Raw genomic sequence first — 15,016 nt, forward strand, 5'->3', positions numbered from 1 at the left:
CATAGTCTAGCAAAAATCAGTTGGATTACTGAGTCAGTGAAAGATTTATTTGAGAATCTTTAGGAACACCGTTTTAGTTCCGGAATGCGGAATCACCTCGCTGGTGTAGTTTAGGGCGCAATCCAAAAACTACTTTTTAGGTATTCTTAAGGGCTACTTATATCAGCAAAAAGCGCTTCGATATGTGAATGGGTGACCGAGAAAATCACGAATTCGTGAAACCACAATCTCGCCCTTTTCTTCGGTTAGGAGGGCAATTTCTGAAAAACCCGCCTTAGTGAGCACCTACTCAATGAAGCAAATAAACTCGTGAAATTTCAAGTCTCTAGGTCTAACAGTTTTGGCTGGGCGTTGATGAGTCAGTCAGTCAGTCAGTCAGCCAGTCAGCCGGGCACTTCTTTTTATAGGTATAGATTAGGGTGACCGCTGTCAACGTTTAAAAGAAATAAAATCTCCCACGTTTCACGGAAATTATGTGTCACCACTATGTCGCGCGCTAAAAAGCTTCACTTGTCATCCACTTTTCTCCAATATCTGCTTCGGGTCGGCCTTCAGTAAGCGGGGTGAGTGGGGGGATACCGACCCGCTTCACCCGCTGCCTCCCTTTTCCGACGACCACAATAGGACTGTTGCCATCTGCAGACGATGAAAATATCACAACATGTGTCTCACCTGGCACCGCAAAAGTGTGAAAGGCTTGCAGCGTTTTGAACGCCGCGCTTCGAATGTGTCTTCTCCTGTTCCGAAGATGACCTGAGAGATTTAGCGAGACCATTCGCAAGACGTAAGGTCCACACCGTTCCTAAATTTGAAGAAGCCGAACGCGCGCACAAACAGCTGGGCACGCTATCCTTTCGCGCGAAATCTTACCCCGCCACTGACGCACGCACAGGGCCCGTGACAGCCCGTCTCGTTGTCGGGGGGCGTGCGAGTGCGGACTTCTCTCCCTTGAGCGGGTCTCGCTTTGCGCCCACCCGGGTGCAGTTGACGCAGCTGCGCAAGGAGGTGGCGGAGGAGCTGGACGAGGCGGCGGTGGTGGCGCCCGTGCTGCTGCGCTACTCGGCGGGCTGCCAGCGCGTGCTCGAGCTCATGCGCGACGTGGCCGAGCCGGATGACGAGGACGACTCGGACATCTCGGCCGGCTACCACTCGGACTCGGACCAGTCCGGAGCAACCATGCAGCGCGCCGGTCAAAACTGCAAGGCCTCCAGTTACAGGTCAGTGAACAGCAAACGGCATCACCCGCAGCTTCGACCTCGTCTCAATCCCAAACCATTCTTCTCGACCGCACGGTTGAGGTTGAGGTTTGGGTAGGCAAGCTGGCCTCAGCATGCGTCAAATACCTATAGTGCTCACCTCAACCTCACCTCTAACTCGTCTTCACCTGAACCTCAAGCACTTAATGAGTTATTCGTTTAAGAATTCATCCGAATCGCTGATTTTTTTTTTTTAGGACAGGGCGGGTGTGGATACATTTACACAAAGAGTATTCACTGAGAAAACTTATAAAACGTCTGAAACCAACACGGGAAAAGACTAGATGTACAGCACTGACAATATCGGCAGTTGTTCATTCTCGGTAGATTAATATATATAGCGCGTATAAATTTAAAGAATAAAATAAATAAGTGTTGGATCCAGTTAAAATAAAACGGGATTATAGGTTATGGTGTTATTCATACCACGCGTATACTATTATAACTGAGTTTGCACACGCCGTGCCGAAGATGTAAATATTCCACACATATATAGGACCAGGTATCCTCCTAATCCTTCTAATCACGCACTCCATTTACACGCCTCAGTCCCGCTCATACTAGGTTCAGCGAAGATATTCACGCGAGCTCTGAACCAAATCCCGTCCTTGCTCACAGCTTCGGGAAAGGAAACTAGACTCCCGAGGAGCAGTTGAGTGCGAGGGGAAATCTTCATCCTGAAAAGCTAACATTGCAGGAAAGGCTTCCCCAAGCTCTTCACTTTGATTATGACGATGACAAAGATCATGTGGACGCCGTGACATTATCGCCCTTAGGGGCAAATTTTCGTTTGGTGTGAATCATATTAATGATAAAACGTGAGAGAATCATTCTCCTGGCGCAAAAGTAATGCCACAATTTTTTACGTAAGTTAAACCTCAATTCAAGCCCCAACCTCACTCAACCTTGAACTCGTCGGCTGAGGTTGAGGTCAAATACCCGACCCTGCTCACTCGGTATTTCGCTTCACTTCACATGCTGAGGCTGATGTCCATTTGAGGTTGAGGTGGACCTCATGTGCTTGGCCACCTATGGCGGCGAGGACGGATACATTTCAGCAGCTATTAATATACATCCAGGTTACTCCTCAAGGTTACTCTTGACACAAAACACAGCTTCCACGAGCGGGCGTACGACTAGGGTGTCTGAAGCTGATTTTTTATATATGCCGATAAATGTAGTCTCTTTACAGGTTCGTGTATGAATATTTTTCAGCTTCGAAGCTTGAAGAGCTGAGTTCGGCTTCGCTGGCTGGCTTCATCTCTGTTACTCTTTCGTCTCTACTTTGTTTTATCTCAATTGAATGTTACTATTCGTAACATTTAAAATCTCAAATGTGCATGCAAGCTGTCGCTCTCCGTTTGATCTAACCAGTCAGAGGCTGGTTTGTGAATGAATAAAGAACTCATTTGAAGCGTTTCTTCTATATTTAATAACTGGCTTTTTTATCAGCGAAGCTGTTGAGCAAATCGTTTCTGTATGGCGACCGCAGTTAAAAATTCCAAAAAATTGCCGAGTGCTCGTGCGTGCGTGCCTCGAGCGCACGTTCGTCAAGTTAAGCATACCCACCTAAGGAGATTGGCCAACACTGGCCACACACACAAGAAAATCTCCAGCGTTCGTCGTGTCGTGTAAATTTGCTCAGAACGAGAAAGGCACGCCATAGCGAACGTCCCTCGTTCGTTCATCCCCGTGTCGTCGTGCGCATGCGCTCTCTACCGTAGAAAAGCCGCGACTTGAATGTCGAAGCTGCTGTAGGTGATCATTCACTCCACATGGCCTGACCAAGGGTAGTTCGCACGGCCAAGAAAGGGGCTGCGCTTCGAGGGGCTCGGCGTGCAAAGAATCCTCTAGAAACGCAAGTCGCGCTTGCAGAGTGGCGTACGAAAACGTCGACCAGAACGACGAGCTCACTCTGGCCTTGCTCAACACAAGGTCATTGAAATGCATGCCGCCGACGTCAACCACAACGCCACAACGACACTGAAACTCAAGTTTGGTTACGTGAATGATCACCCACAACAGCTGCGCCATTCAAGTCTTGCGCGTGAGTGCAAGCTTCCCTGAATTTTTTTGTTTAACGAATGAACTATTCAAGTTGAGCTGTCTTCCGCGTAGCCTGACCCGCTGACTACACCGAGGTATCTAAGTTTAGCGTTTTTTTACCTCATATAATCAATATGTAGTTTCTGGATTTCCCCCATTGTTACGTCCTTACGGGGCTTTCTTGTATTTCTGTGCACGTATACGAGGCCCTCCAGCGATGAAAACGAAGCCGCACGCCCATTCTGTTCCGGGGCATTTGTATGTAGCTAGCTGTTACTGCTCTCCCGTCTTGGAACCTCCCGTCATTTTACCTGAACTACCAGCATCCGTCAGCAGTTACTCAACGGGTTTCCTTATCCGTATCCGATGGCTTTATTTATCCTGCTAAGCGTCTTGGAGTTGAACGCGCGAAAATTACAAGGGGAGGCTTCCGAACAGCACGGTAGGCGCTTCGGCTCAGGTAATTAAAACTGTTTTTCAAGCATTGCTGCACCGTAACTACCGAAAAAGGATAAAAACAAATCTTTTAAAGACGCAAGCAATTATGCGAATCCCAGGGGTCATTTCTGAGAGCACGCGTCACGCGGCGTTCGCCAGATTTCGCGTGGATTCTCCCACGGTCTTTACGAGTATGGCGGCTACAGTATACTTACCAATAATGTAGACCAATACCGCCGAAAATAGGTTGAGCGATATAGTATATTCATTTTTCATTAATTTGGGTTTTATTTAAAGTCCATAATGACATCTTTATTATAAATGCTTCAGTATTTCTATGTGTAGATACAACGAGGAAACCCCTATTTCGGTGTGCAACGCTTCATGGGTCACACTGTCGCCGCATGCCAAAATGCTAGTGATAAAAGACACTAGCCCTGGTATTTTGAGTCCTTGCTCCACTCGATCCTCCAGTGGAGGAGGTCCTCGAAAGCGATTTCCCCATGCATGACCACTGCAGAATCCTTTCCTCAGCCGAGTGGAGGGAGCAAATGGAGTGAAGGACGGACTCAGAATACGGCTCTAGGGCCTCCATCCTCTGATGTCAGACTCTTCAGATTCCCCATAAAAATGTCTTCCCAGCATGCACATGTGTAGAGAAGTGAAGGTAACTTTAAGGGGCTCTGTATATATCGCTTTTAAGAATGCAGGGGGGTTTACCAAGGTAAACAATTTAAGGCCGCGGGGCCTTCATATTTACATACAATTGATTTTTTATTGCTCCTGATAAATGACTTCTTATCAGGAAATTTGAGTATAAAAAGGAAGCAGACTTTGATGAGGTTCGAATATTGTGTTTCAGAAAGATACATGGTGTATGTGTTTAATAAAAAAGCCCTAGGGACTTCTTAGTATGGTAACTGATCGCTTATGTGTCGCATAAAATATCTTTCTAGCAATGCAAGAATGCGTTGTATTGAAGGCAGCTTCAAAGGGGCATAGTGCATAGCAATGCGTGTTGAAACTTTATTACCGCGGAGACAAGGTAGTGAGCGCGGTGGGGACAGAAGAGGGTGATGAGGAACGATGGCGACCAGCGGCCATGCTTCGTCGGCAATACGTTGCAGTCGCAACAATGCGACTACACGTTTCTTCTACAATTCCCAGTTGGAAGTTTCTGCATCTGTCTTTTTTTAGCGAGACCCTCTGATGTATAAATATAGCAGAGCTTTAGTGCGGGTTCATCTCTTCTATGACCCTTACATTAACTTTTTTAAGCAAGTGAGACGTGTATCCTTGTGGGATTTTGCGGGCCTAATTAGGTTCAGACGTACGCCCGCTTTTTTTTTTTTTTTTTTTTTTGGGGGGGGGGGGGGGGGGGGCGTGCCCAACTTGGAACCTTATAATGTTCTTATATACTTAATGAAACCTACGGAAGACATGTTCCTCGTTGGATAGATCACGATTATGAGACGTACAGAGAATTTTAACCTCGAGAAAACCGAGGCGCGTTTATTTTTGCTACGCTATATGGTCATGGGCTTGGTTTGGTTATAGTGTTTGGTGGTTGCGACTTTTTTTTTGTAGTTTATGCGATTTCGGTCCTCGTATTTTCGGTGAATACCTGGAATTAAGATTACCGTGTTTTTTCGGCAAAATTTTATCTGCGTTGCAGCTTACCGAACCTTTCTTTCAGTTATTATTTATTTGCGACGTTTTCATACAGTGCACTGTTTTCGTAACTTATTATAGCGCTGAAATCGAAACGATTACGAACAACTAAATAAAAATACGAACTAATGCAGTGAAATTTTCGTTTACCGCGAATACTAGCGCTGTTACGTGGACATTAGTGGAAAAACGCGAATTTGACAGGACACAGAGGGGAAGACAACAACACGAGCTGTCCCGTCTAGTTCGCGCTGTACTGTTATCATGAATCTATTCAATTGATTGATTGATTGATTAACTTATTAATTGACTAATTAACTAATTGATTGATTGATCGATCGATTGATTGATTGATTGATTGATTGATTGATTGATTGATTGATTGATTGATTGATTGATTGATTGATTGATTGATTGATTGATTGATTGATTGATTGATTGATTGATTGATTGATTGATTGATTGATTGATTGATTGATTGTGGAGTGTAACGCACCCGCGCTACACAGGCGATGAGGCGCATCGTAGTGAAGGGCTCGAAATTAATTTTGACCACCTGGGTATCTTTAATGTGCGCCGAAATTTCGAACACGCGGGCGTTTTCGCTTTCCGCACCCGCCGCGGTGGCCCCAAGGAGGGCCCAGTGGCGTTGCGCTGCTAAGCACGAGGCCGCGGGTTCGATTCCCGGCCGCGGCGGCCGATATTCTAATGGAGGCGAAAAGGGAAAACGCCCGTGTGTACGAGATTTCGGCGCACGTTAAACAACCCCAGGTGGTCAAAATTAACCCGGAGCCCTCTACTACGGCGTGCCTCATCGCCTGCGCTGCGTCGGCGCGTTAAACCCTATAATCTATCAATTTCGCTTTCCGCCTCCATTAGAAAAGATGAATCTATTCCAACTGGCCCAGTTCTTGACCCTTTTGCGCATTGTGTTAAATACGTTCGGTAACGTGGAACTTGTAAAGGGCTCCTATTGGAAATCTCACGATATAAACGCTGCAGTTGGCGTGTTCACTTCTTAAATTTTGTGCAGATTTAACACGAAAAATGAGCAATCAAGCACCCGTCTAGTGCGGGCGGTTATAGGTGGACAACATGAGAAAAAAAGACTTTAGGTGACGCTTCACTCATCTTCACGTGCACAACACGTAGGAAACACGAGCGTAGGGAGCATGAGCATTAGAGTGGTAAGGAGCATGAGCATGAGAGTGGTAGGGAGCACGAGCATGAGAGTGGTAACTTGGTATATAGTTTTTTACTTACGTGAGTGTATGACGCGGACAGCGCATGATAGCAGTGCAGGAAATTATTAGCAGACTCGTGCGGTTCTGTGACGTGCTTCCCGATGTCACAGCAACTCGGCGCAGAATGCAAATCCTCATGGAGTTTGCGTGGTCAGTTAAACACAGACTCTCTTCGGTTATATTTCCGCATTTTCGGAAACTATTTCGGCATTTCTATCGGTACAGCCAAACCCGGCTATAACGAACCCGGATAGACCGAATTATTCTATATATCGAACACAAATATTTCAGTTACGGAAATACATGGGAAACATATTCCTTATAACGAAGTTCACATCCGATATATCGAACTCTGGGCGCCTAGAATGGCCGCCGAAATGCATGATCTCGGAGCGGCGATTGAGATGTGGATTGGCCGCGACCACTGAGCAAGAGTCGCGACTGAGACATTGCGCCTCGCGCGGAGCGACGTGACGCCCAATACCTTCCGTAACTGTTTCCGACGCGCGAGACTCGCGACGGAACCCGCCCAGTCAGCGAGTCCGGACCAAGACAGCAGCATTGGTGAACTGTGGGAAGAGCTCAACAACGTTCCCGATGATGTCGCGAGTGAAATTCATCCGACGCTTATAATGAAGCGCGTTCGGCAGTCGATGAGCTCCGCCAATGCTGCTTACATTTTTGAGGACGCGTACTCGAACTGGTGCAAACAATGTTTTGTGTAGAGAATGCTATGCTAATTGAAGCCGCCATTCAAAACGAAATTGAAAACAAAAATCACCGCTTTTTTTTTTGCAACGTTGGCAGTTAAGGTGGAAAGTAGCTTTATTACTTGCAAAAAATTGATTATTTTGGTATGGTAATGGCTACTGTACTGTGTTCGTTTCTGCATACGCGGATGGCGGAGTTGGGAAGGGGGGGGGGGGCGCTCCCGCGGATTGCGAACTCGTAACAATAAGCTCGTTATAGGCGGGTTCGGCTATATCGAATTATTGGATATATCGAACTAATCGCGGTGCATATTGCAGTTCGCTATAAACGGGTTTGACTATTATTTTTGGCTTTAAGCTTTAAGGGAAAAACCTGAACCCTAGCCATGACAGACCGCAGCAATGCGAGGACGAGAAAATGAGCAAACCATTGGGCAGGAGCTCCTTGAATAGTTGCTCCAATTCACGTACAACGGGACACATTCTAAGCAATCCAATCTACCCCATACTATTTTTTATTCGGGCATCGCGCACACAGTTGCAACACGAGCACACCCAACGAGAATGTGACGACTGGTGTATTCATAAACACGCTAGCACACCTGAGGTTAGCACGAAGACGCGGGTTCGATTCCCGGCCGCGGCGGCCGCTTTTCTAATGGAGGGGAAAAGCAAAAACGCCCGTGCGTTCGAGATTTCGGCGCGCGTTAAAGATCCCCAGGTGGTCGAAATTAATCCGGAGCCCTCCACTACGGCGCGCCTCATCGCCTGTGTAGCTCCGGCGCGTTAAACCCCGCCATCAATCAAATCAACACACCTGGGGCGTCGGCCTATCCTACCGCCTCGGTTGCCGCAAGTTCGCCATAAGGGGAAATAAAAAGGAAGGGCAGCCCGGTTGCCCGACGTTGGCCCCACATATTTGCCAACTGAGCCGTACGCCCAGTGCGAAATGGCAGCTCTTGTAAGTATGCTAAATTGAAAAATGCGCACGAAAGGACGCCATAACCATGCTTGGGCGAATTTGAGGCGAAAATCCACATCACAATTTTCCTTCAAGAAAACACGGCCATCCGCCGCCAGGGCAGCATCTAAATCCGACGCAGTGTCGCCCACCTCGGCAAGCGGGCTATGACCGAGGCGCCTACTTTGCCTCAGCAGCAGCCCTGGTTCGAGCCCGGTGGACGCCCAGTCGTCGTCCTCGTCGGAGAGCGGCGCGGCTGCCGAGGAGCTTGCCGCGGCGCGCCAAACCATCGCGGCCCTGCAACAGCGGCAGCGGGAGCTGCAGGACCGGCTGGCCAGCCAGGCGCAGCGGATGGTGGCTCGCGGAGGACGCTTCGAGAGCACCGCGCTGGGCGAACAGCGGCCTTCGGCGCTGGTGCGCCGCTACGGCAGCCTGTACGCGCAGGCACGCGTCGACACGCTCGACGCCCTGGACGACATCCCCCAGCTTCGGGAGGCCGACGAGCTCAAGAGCAAGCTGCTCTTCTCCGTCGTTGTGGTCAGTATGGGTCAATCCAGAGCGTCGCGGATCAGAGCCGTAAAATGCGCAGTAGCCTGCAACGTTAGTCGTAACCAGTGGGCGTGCGGGGCTTGTAAGTCACGCGCGATACCTGTTAAAAGAAAGATATGTGCTCATTAACAAAATTCTTCATAGGTAACAGCCACGTCTTATACTGCCAAGCACGTAGCGGTTCTCTTTCAAGAATACCTGAAATGCTGAAATCAGAGTGTCGAACCGAAAAAAATACCGGTTCGGTTACGGTTCTGGTTCAGCCGAAATCATTTCGTTCCGGTTCAGTTCCGGTTCGACAAAATCACGTACCGAACCGGTTCGCGAACCAGTTCGGGAACTTGAACCAGTTGAATTATCACAGAAATTAGAAAAAAAAAACATTTAGTAGTTTAAAACGACAGTTAAATCAAAATACAAACGAAAATTCAAAATGCTGTTGTTCCGCAAGGTCAGTGGCGCAATTGCAAAGCAAACTTTAAACAATTACGAGATATTAGAAAAACAGCTGCAGACTTTATGTTGTCGTAGCAACTATTCATAAAGCCACCACCAAGAGATATGACGGTGGGGTATATTTTCTGCCTTTCCTTTTTTGGTGAAATCGCAATTGTCGCTATGGAGTCACCCATCACGCTAACCTTGAGGCCTTAAATTTACGCCTGCGTACTGGCGCGTTCAAACACCAGCGCTTAATACCAATGGCGCACATTTTTTTTATATTTGTAACAAAACAGAAAAATCCTACAAAAGGCACATAAATATTACAAATGAATTAGATTATTTGTCACCCTGTTAGCCACACTTTTGTTAAAAGTAAGCTTTAGTTAACGCTCAGTCACTGCATTATTGCTCTGACCACTGCACTTCCTTTTGCGATAGCTATACCGGATGTGTGCGTTACAATCAGTATGCCATCGTACCGCCTGACCCCCGGCCATCGTTCCGTGTGCTACATTTCGGAATCCTATAACAGATTATGATGTTACAAAATGAAAGGGAAATTTGACACGCGGAGCATGAGATGGGACTTTTTGGGTAGACGCTCTTTAATTCGTCCACAGCAGTACTCCCCTCTGGAACGAGTAGCAGAAGTAATGTAGCGAGTCGGGCAGAGTGCACCTTCGAAAAAAAGCAGATCCGAAAGCGACAAAACTGCAGAACAAGCAGAAAAGATGATCGCTGGGCGAATGGGACAGTGTGGGGTACCGGCCTGCCTTTCTGCATGGGTTATCTGCTTTATTACTGTTTCTGCTTCCAAGACAAGGTCGAGGGCTGCAGTTTTTTGCCAAGGGATGAAGTGCGCACCTTAACAGTTTTCCCTGACATATCTGTTGTTATTTTTATCTGTAAAAAACGGAACTTGTCCACTGTTCTATCCTCAAAAACTGACCACGGAACTCACTTTCTTCGCATTGATGCACGTTTGGTTCTGAAAGGCAGGGCAAAGAAAGGTATAGGAATATCCACTTTTCGGTACTTTTTTCTTACTTAATCGGTTTTACTTACTTTTTGCCTAATATTTTAAAGCAACGTCATTCGCCTTTTCCTTTTGTTGTTTTCCGTGTAAACGCATTAAAAAAAAAAAAAACTGGCGCATTTGATGCCCCTTGCTATATCTCTGCTCCGAGGCGCAGCTTATGTTTCAGGCCGGCAGACGTATTTTAACCAGCTGATGATATTTAACGCGGATCAATATCTCGATACACGGACGTTCTATATTTCCATCTACTTCAGAAAAACGCTCGTGGGGAAGGGAGGTCGAGGCCACTTGCGGTCAGCAGCAAACGGCTTAGCCACTGAGCAGCTCCTGCGGTCACACTTGTAAAGTATTAAAAATTTGCAGGTGTCGGACCTTTTAAACAAATTATGAAATGCAAAAAGTTTGCACACATCGGATGTGGGCTTTCGCTGTTGCGCAGCGGAGCACTCCTGCAGCCTGATTGCTCGAATAAAGTCGCAGCAAGGGAAGGACAAAGTCATTTTATATCCCCTGCAAGCTGCCGAGAATGACATTTCGTTTGGTCAGCTTGCGCTACGCTCGCGCTTCCAACAGTAGCAGACCATTGCTACATGGATGCTCATTCATTTCCCCTGTTGTTACATAGAGCGTGATAGTGCTCAATTGTCTAGAGGGGAAAGTGTGCGAGATATGTTAGCATTAACAATGACGGAGGCCACACGCATGCCACTGGGCTCACTACCCACGTCATGCGAGGGCGTATAGGGTTGGCATGAGGCCAGGGAGGTTTCGAAATTTACCGGCCACAAGAAACAAAGAGCTGCTGAGCAGTGATATTGAGTTTAACGTCGCCCCTCAACCAGCTTTTCCATAGTCCTTCATATCGGTAGCATCAGTAGCCAGCCTGTGTTCCAATGAAGTTCCTTACAAGCGCGTTTCGAGGTTTCTTTTTTTTTTTTTATACCGGAAGAACAGATTTCACCCCTGGGGCCTAAATTTCGCTCGTCAGTCACTTGGGAAGTGACGCTCACGCACAGTAATTGCATGTAAAATGAACGAGACAACGGACAATGTCACCACCGTAACAGCGTGGAGGCTGAATGACTGAGATTAAGCTTCAGTTTTCCTAATTGCATGTGATGTTATCAACCCTGAGTCCACGGTAAGATTTGGTTGGGTACGTTGTAACTACTAAGTATCTTAAACGCGGGCTAGATATTCTTCACAAGATTTCTCCGCGAATCTGACAACTTGGCAGGAAGATTTTGTTGATTAAAGCTCAAAAAATTTTACAAGTGATCCCAGTGCTTTTCTGGTCGAGTCCAACATAAGGAGGCACATGACAAACCTAATAGCGGAATCAACTGCTCGCCATGGACCAGGTGTTCTGCTCCATAATGTAAAGTAGGATACAGAATTACTCTGTATCGCTTTATAATGGCGCCTTTAGTGAATCAGAATTTTTAGCAACATTAGGAACAAATATAAATAGTTATCAGTTAATATCACTGAAGCGATTTTCTTTTGCCGAAAGATCACGCCGTGAGATGAGCGCTGACAAGAGAAACAAGCACTGCTCACACGAAACTCTAACACCCAGGCATATAAATGATAGGCTTTGAAACCTCACAACGTAAGAGCGCAACAAACCACATGTTGATTTTTGAAATTTTCCGCAAAATGTAACAGAAAAAATGAAGGATCAAACCTCTCGATGGCGAAGGCTGCAGTTTGAATAATGTGAGCAACATGACCTTGAATCGCACTTGAATAAATGATTCGCGCATGAATGAAAAAGCACGACGGAAGAACGGGCGTGGGTTAACGAATAAAAGGAGGAGGAGGAGAAGGAGAAGTAAACATTGCAAAAATGAGCATTTTGCGCAGGATAGCGGGGGCACCATGCAGCTGTTGCCTTATCTCTAAGCGTGACCCCTAGAACCCCAATTTACATAGCCCGTGGGGCTGATATAAGCTTTCGCTCAAGTCACTTAGTGAGACCCCGCGCTTCTTCCCCATACGTCATTACCGGAAGAACGCATTGGTTATATTTAAACAAACCAAGAGAAGATAATGGGCATGGACGGGACGCGTCTGATGCATGAGGGAAAACAGCTGTGCCACCCGTTGAACGGAGTGGCCGCCAATAGACTGTAAGCACAATCGGGGTCGGCAGGGGATTCTATGGAGGGATGAACCCCGGGAATTCGGCGTAAAAGGGTGGACGCAGCTAGCACTCGATAGACGTTGCTGGAGATCTTTGGGAGGGGCCTTCGTCCTTTAGTGGACGCAACCAGACTGATGGCGATGATGATGACGATGATCGGGCTCTAGCTACAACTTCTTGTTGCGCCACAAGGTCCAACTGGTCCTAGGGTATGAGACCCGTGATAAATACTGGGATTTCTGGCATTCCAATACCAGGTGGTATAAGGTGCCAGGGGAGGGGAAGTGGGCACAGGTCATGTAGTATTCGGCAGGGTAGATTTTGTTGAGGATGGTATGGTGGCGGTATGAGTTAGTTGGCAGCCTTCGGAGGGTAGTGGCTGCGTGCCGAGTGGGACGCGGTTGAGGGCGAAGATTTTGCACCGGCTGAGGCGGTAGTGGATGAGGAGATTGGGCCGAACACTGTTATTTGCACCACTGAATGTAAAAAAAAAAAAAAAAACGGTGACACAGAAAGCGCACGATAGCAGCGCAGCGGATATTAGACAAACAGCGGCTACAACGGAACTACAGGACAACCACACCAGTTGCATGAGCTCAGCGGTATGCATACGTTTCAATGGCAAACGGACTAGCCGACCCGTCAACTTTGGTCACCGAATACATGTCAGCAAGCTGCGTACTGTGAAATTGCATGACGCGGTTCGCGTCGTTTAACGAGTTTTACTTGCCAAAGCTCCAACTGGGCTTTGAGGCGCGTCATAGCGGAGGGATAAAAGCCTCCTGAGGATCTCTGACGTGCTCCAATTTCTCTTCATACTGGCATTTTCGTTTATAACCTGCACCTGCAAGCCGGCTACCGTGGTCGTGATCGAACTCGAGTCCCCGGAATCAGCAATTCAAAGCCTTAGCCACTGCTCGCCACGGCTCGCCACTGCTGCGGGTGACGGGATGAAGATTTTACCGGAGAATGCACATCATCTTTGATGATGTTAGCCTGAAATGCTGAATTTTTTTGGTTAGAACCGTTTTTAATGCATTCAGAGCACTTTATTCATTCTTTTCTTTTTAAGTTATAGCCCGAAAGTCAAATCTACCCATAATTGATTCTGCATGCTATTTTTAGGCTACAGCGGCAGAAAAACACAATGGGATGACTTAGGTTACAGTTCATAAGAAAACTGCAATAGGCATTACCGTAATGGAAAGGGCGAGGTAAAAAGTGGTTCCTCTTTTAAAAAATGTTCTTGTGCGTCACACAACATCGACTTCATATTTTTTGACCTGCCTAGAACTAACTGAGCCAACAATCGACTATAGTACTTGACTCCCTGGAGATAGCTGTCCTTGTAATAAAACATTTCTAGGGTTTCAACAAGCTGTGGTGTGCTTCTTTACTGGGCAATACTGACACTTAGGCGCTTAAAAATTTGGCATTGGCTGCTCTCTTTTTTAATGTCGCATGCACTAATCCTAATGCTCACGAGGAAGAGATCGAACGTATAAGGGCACGGCCTACCTCGAACCGGCGACGTTCTTGCGCGCTCCTGCGCGTCTTCGGTTCGTTGGGTTGTTCCAAACCTCAGGAACTTAAAAATCCCCATCTTGTAGAAATGTTCATTCCATATTCACCTCTTTAAATTAAGACATCAACGTAAGAATAGTTAAGTAAAATTTATAAATAAAAATTTAACCTCCGGTTAGTACTAGACACCGCTGCACCCGTTATGTTTTATTCAGGATTCGTTCGTTGCACGTGCCCCTCCCTACCAGGCAGCGCGGTTCCCTTGCCATAGGTTTAATTATTTACATGCGCTTCACTAAATAACAGCAGCGCACGTCAATGACGGCATATCCGACGCCGGCTAATGTTCCGATACTGGAGTACTGTCGCCGTCTGTCGAGCGCAATCAGAACGAGCCGTCCTTGGCAGGTCTAGCGGGAAAGACAAGAGCGAAGAGCTTAGCAAGGCTTCTATGAACACTCCGGATGCTCCTTACGATAAATTAGCGCCCCGGTGGAAACATTGCTCCGACTACACCATCGCTGGTTCCGCTCCCAGGCATCGTGGCTGTTTGCTCGAAGCATATGCAGGCCCGTGTAAACGCATGAGATTTTGAAACTCAATGGGCCACTTTATAGAGCAAACGGGATATGCCGCACAATCTTCGAGGTATATAACTCCAACTAAGCTTTTGCATATTGCTTAAAGATTTACAACATTCGAGGAAACAGGCTGTATTTAGGAAATTATACGCAAAAAGGCATCACATATATGTCATCAACCCAGTACTGGTGAAATCTGCGTAGTATAATAAACCTCTCTACGTGAAACTGGCGTCTGTCCGATTGTGCGTATCCGATTGCGCCATTCGGACACGGCCAAAGCAGTTTGGATATGGAGATGAGTGCATGGACGTGCAAAATCAGAACAATCATGCACCCCTCTGTCTAACGACCACGTTGGTTGAACGCGAAGCTAACTTCGTGCGAAATCAAATGACCAGTTAAGG

The 15,016-nt window shown here is 47.0% G+C and overlaps 1 protein-coding gene across 1 annotated transcript in view; it reads left to right on the forward strand.

The window, feature by feature from the left end:
* The window catches only part of LOC144155989 (uncharacterized), a 60,872-nt gene that overhangs the window by 39,474 nt on the left and 6,382 nt on the right, over positions 1–15,016 (forward strand). The window contains exons 3-4 of the mRNA XM_077687741.1: positions 985–1,217; positions 8,521–8,863. Of these exons, the coding sequence (XP_077543867.1) occupies positions 985–1,217; positions 8,521–8,863 (576 nt within the window). The remainder of the gene's footprint in view (positions 1–984; positions 1,218–8,520; positions 8,864–15,016) is intronic.

Source organism: Haemaphysalis longicornis, unplaced genomic scaffold (assembly GCF_048455015.1).
Source record: "Haemaphysalis longicornis isolate Haplotype H1 unplaced genomic scaffold, Haemaphysalis longicornis Haplotype H1 scaffold_1, whole genome shotgun sequence".
Taxonomy (NCBI): domain Eukaryota; kingdom Metazoa; phylum Arthropoda; class Arachnida; order Ixodida; family Ixodidae; genus Haemaphysalis; species Haemaphysalis longicornis.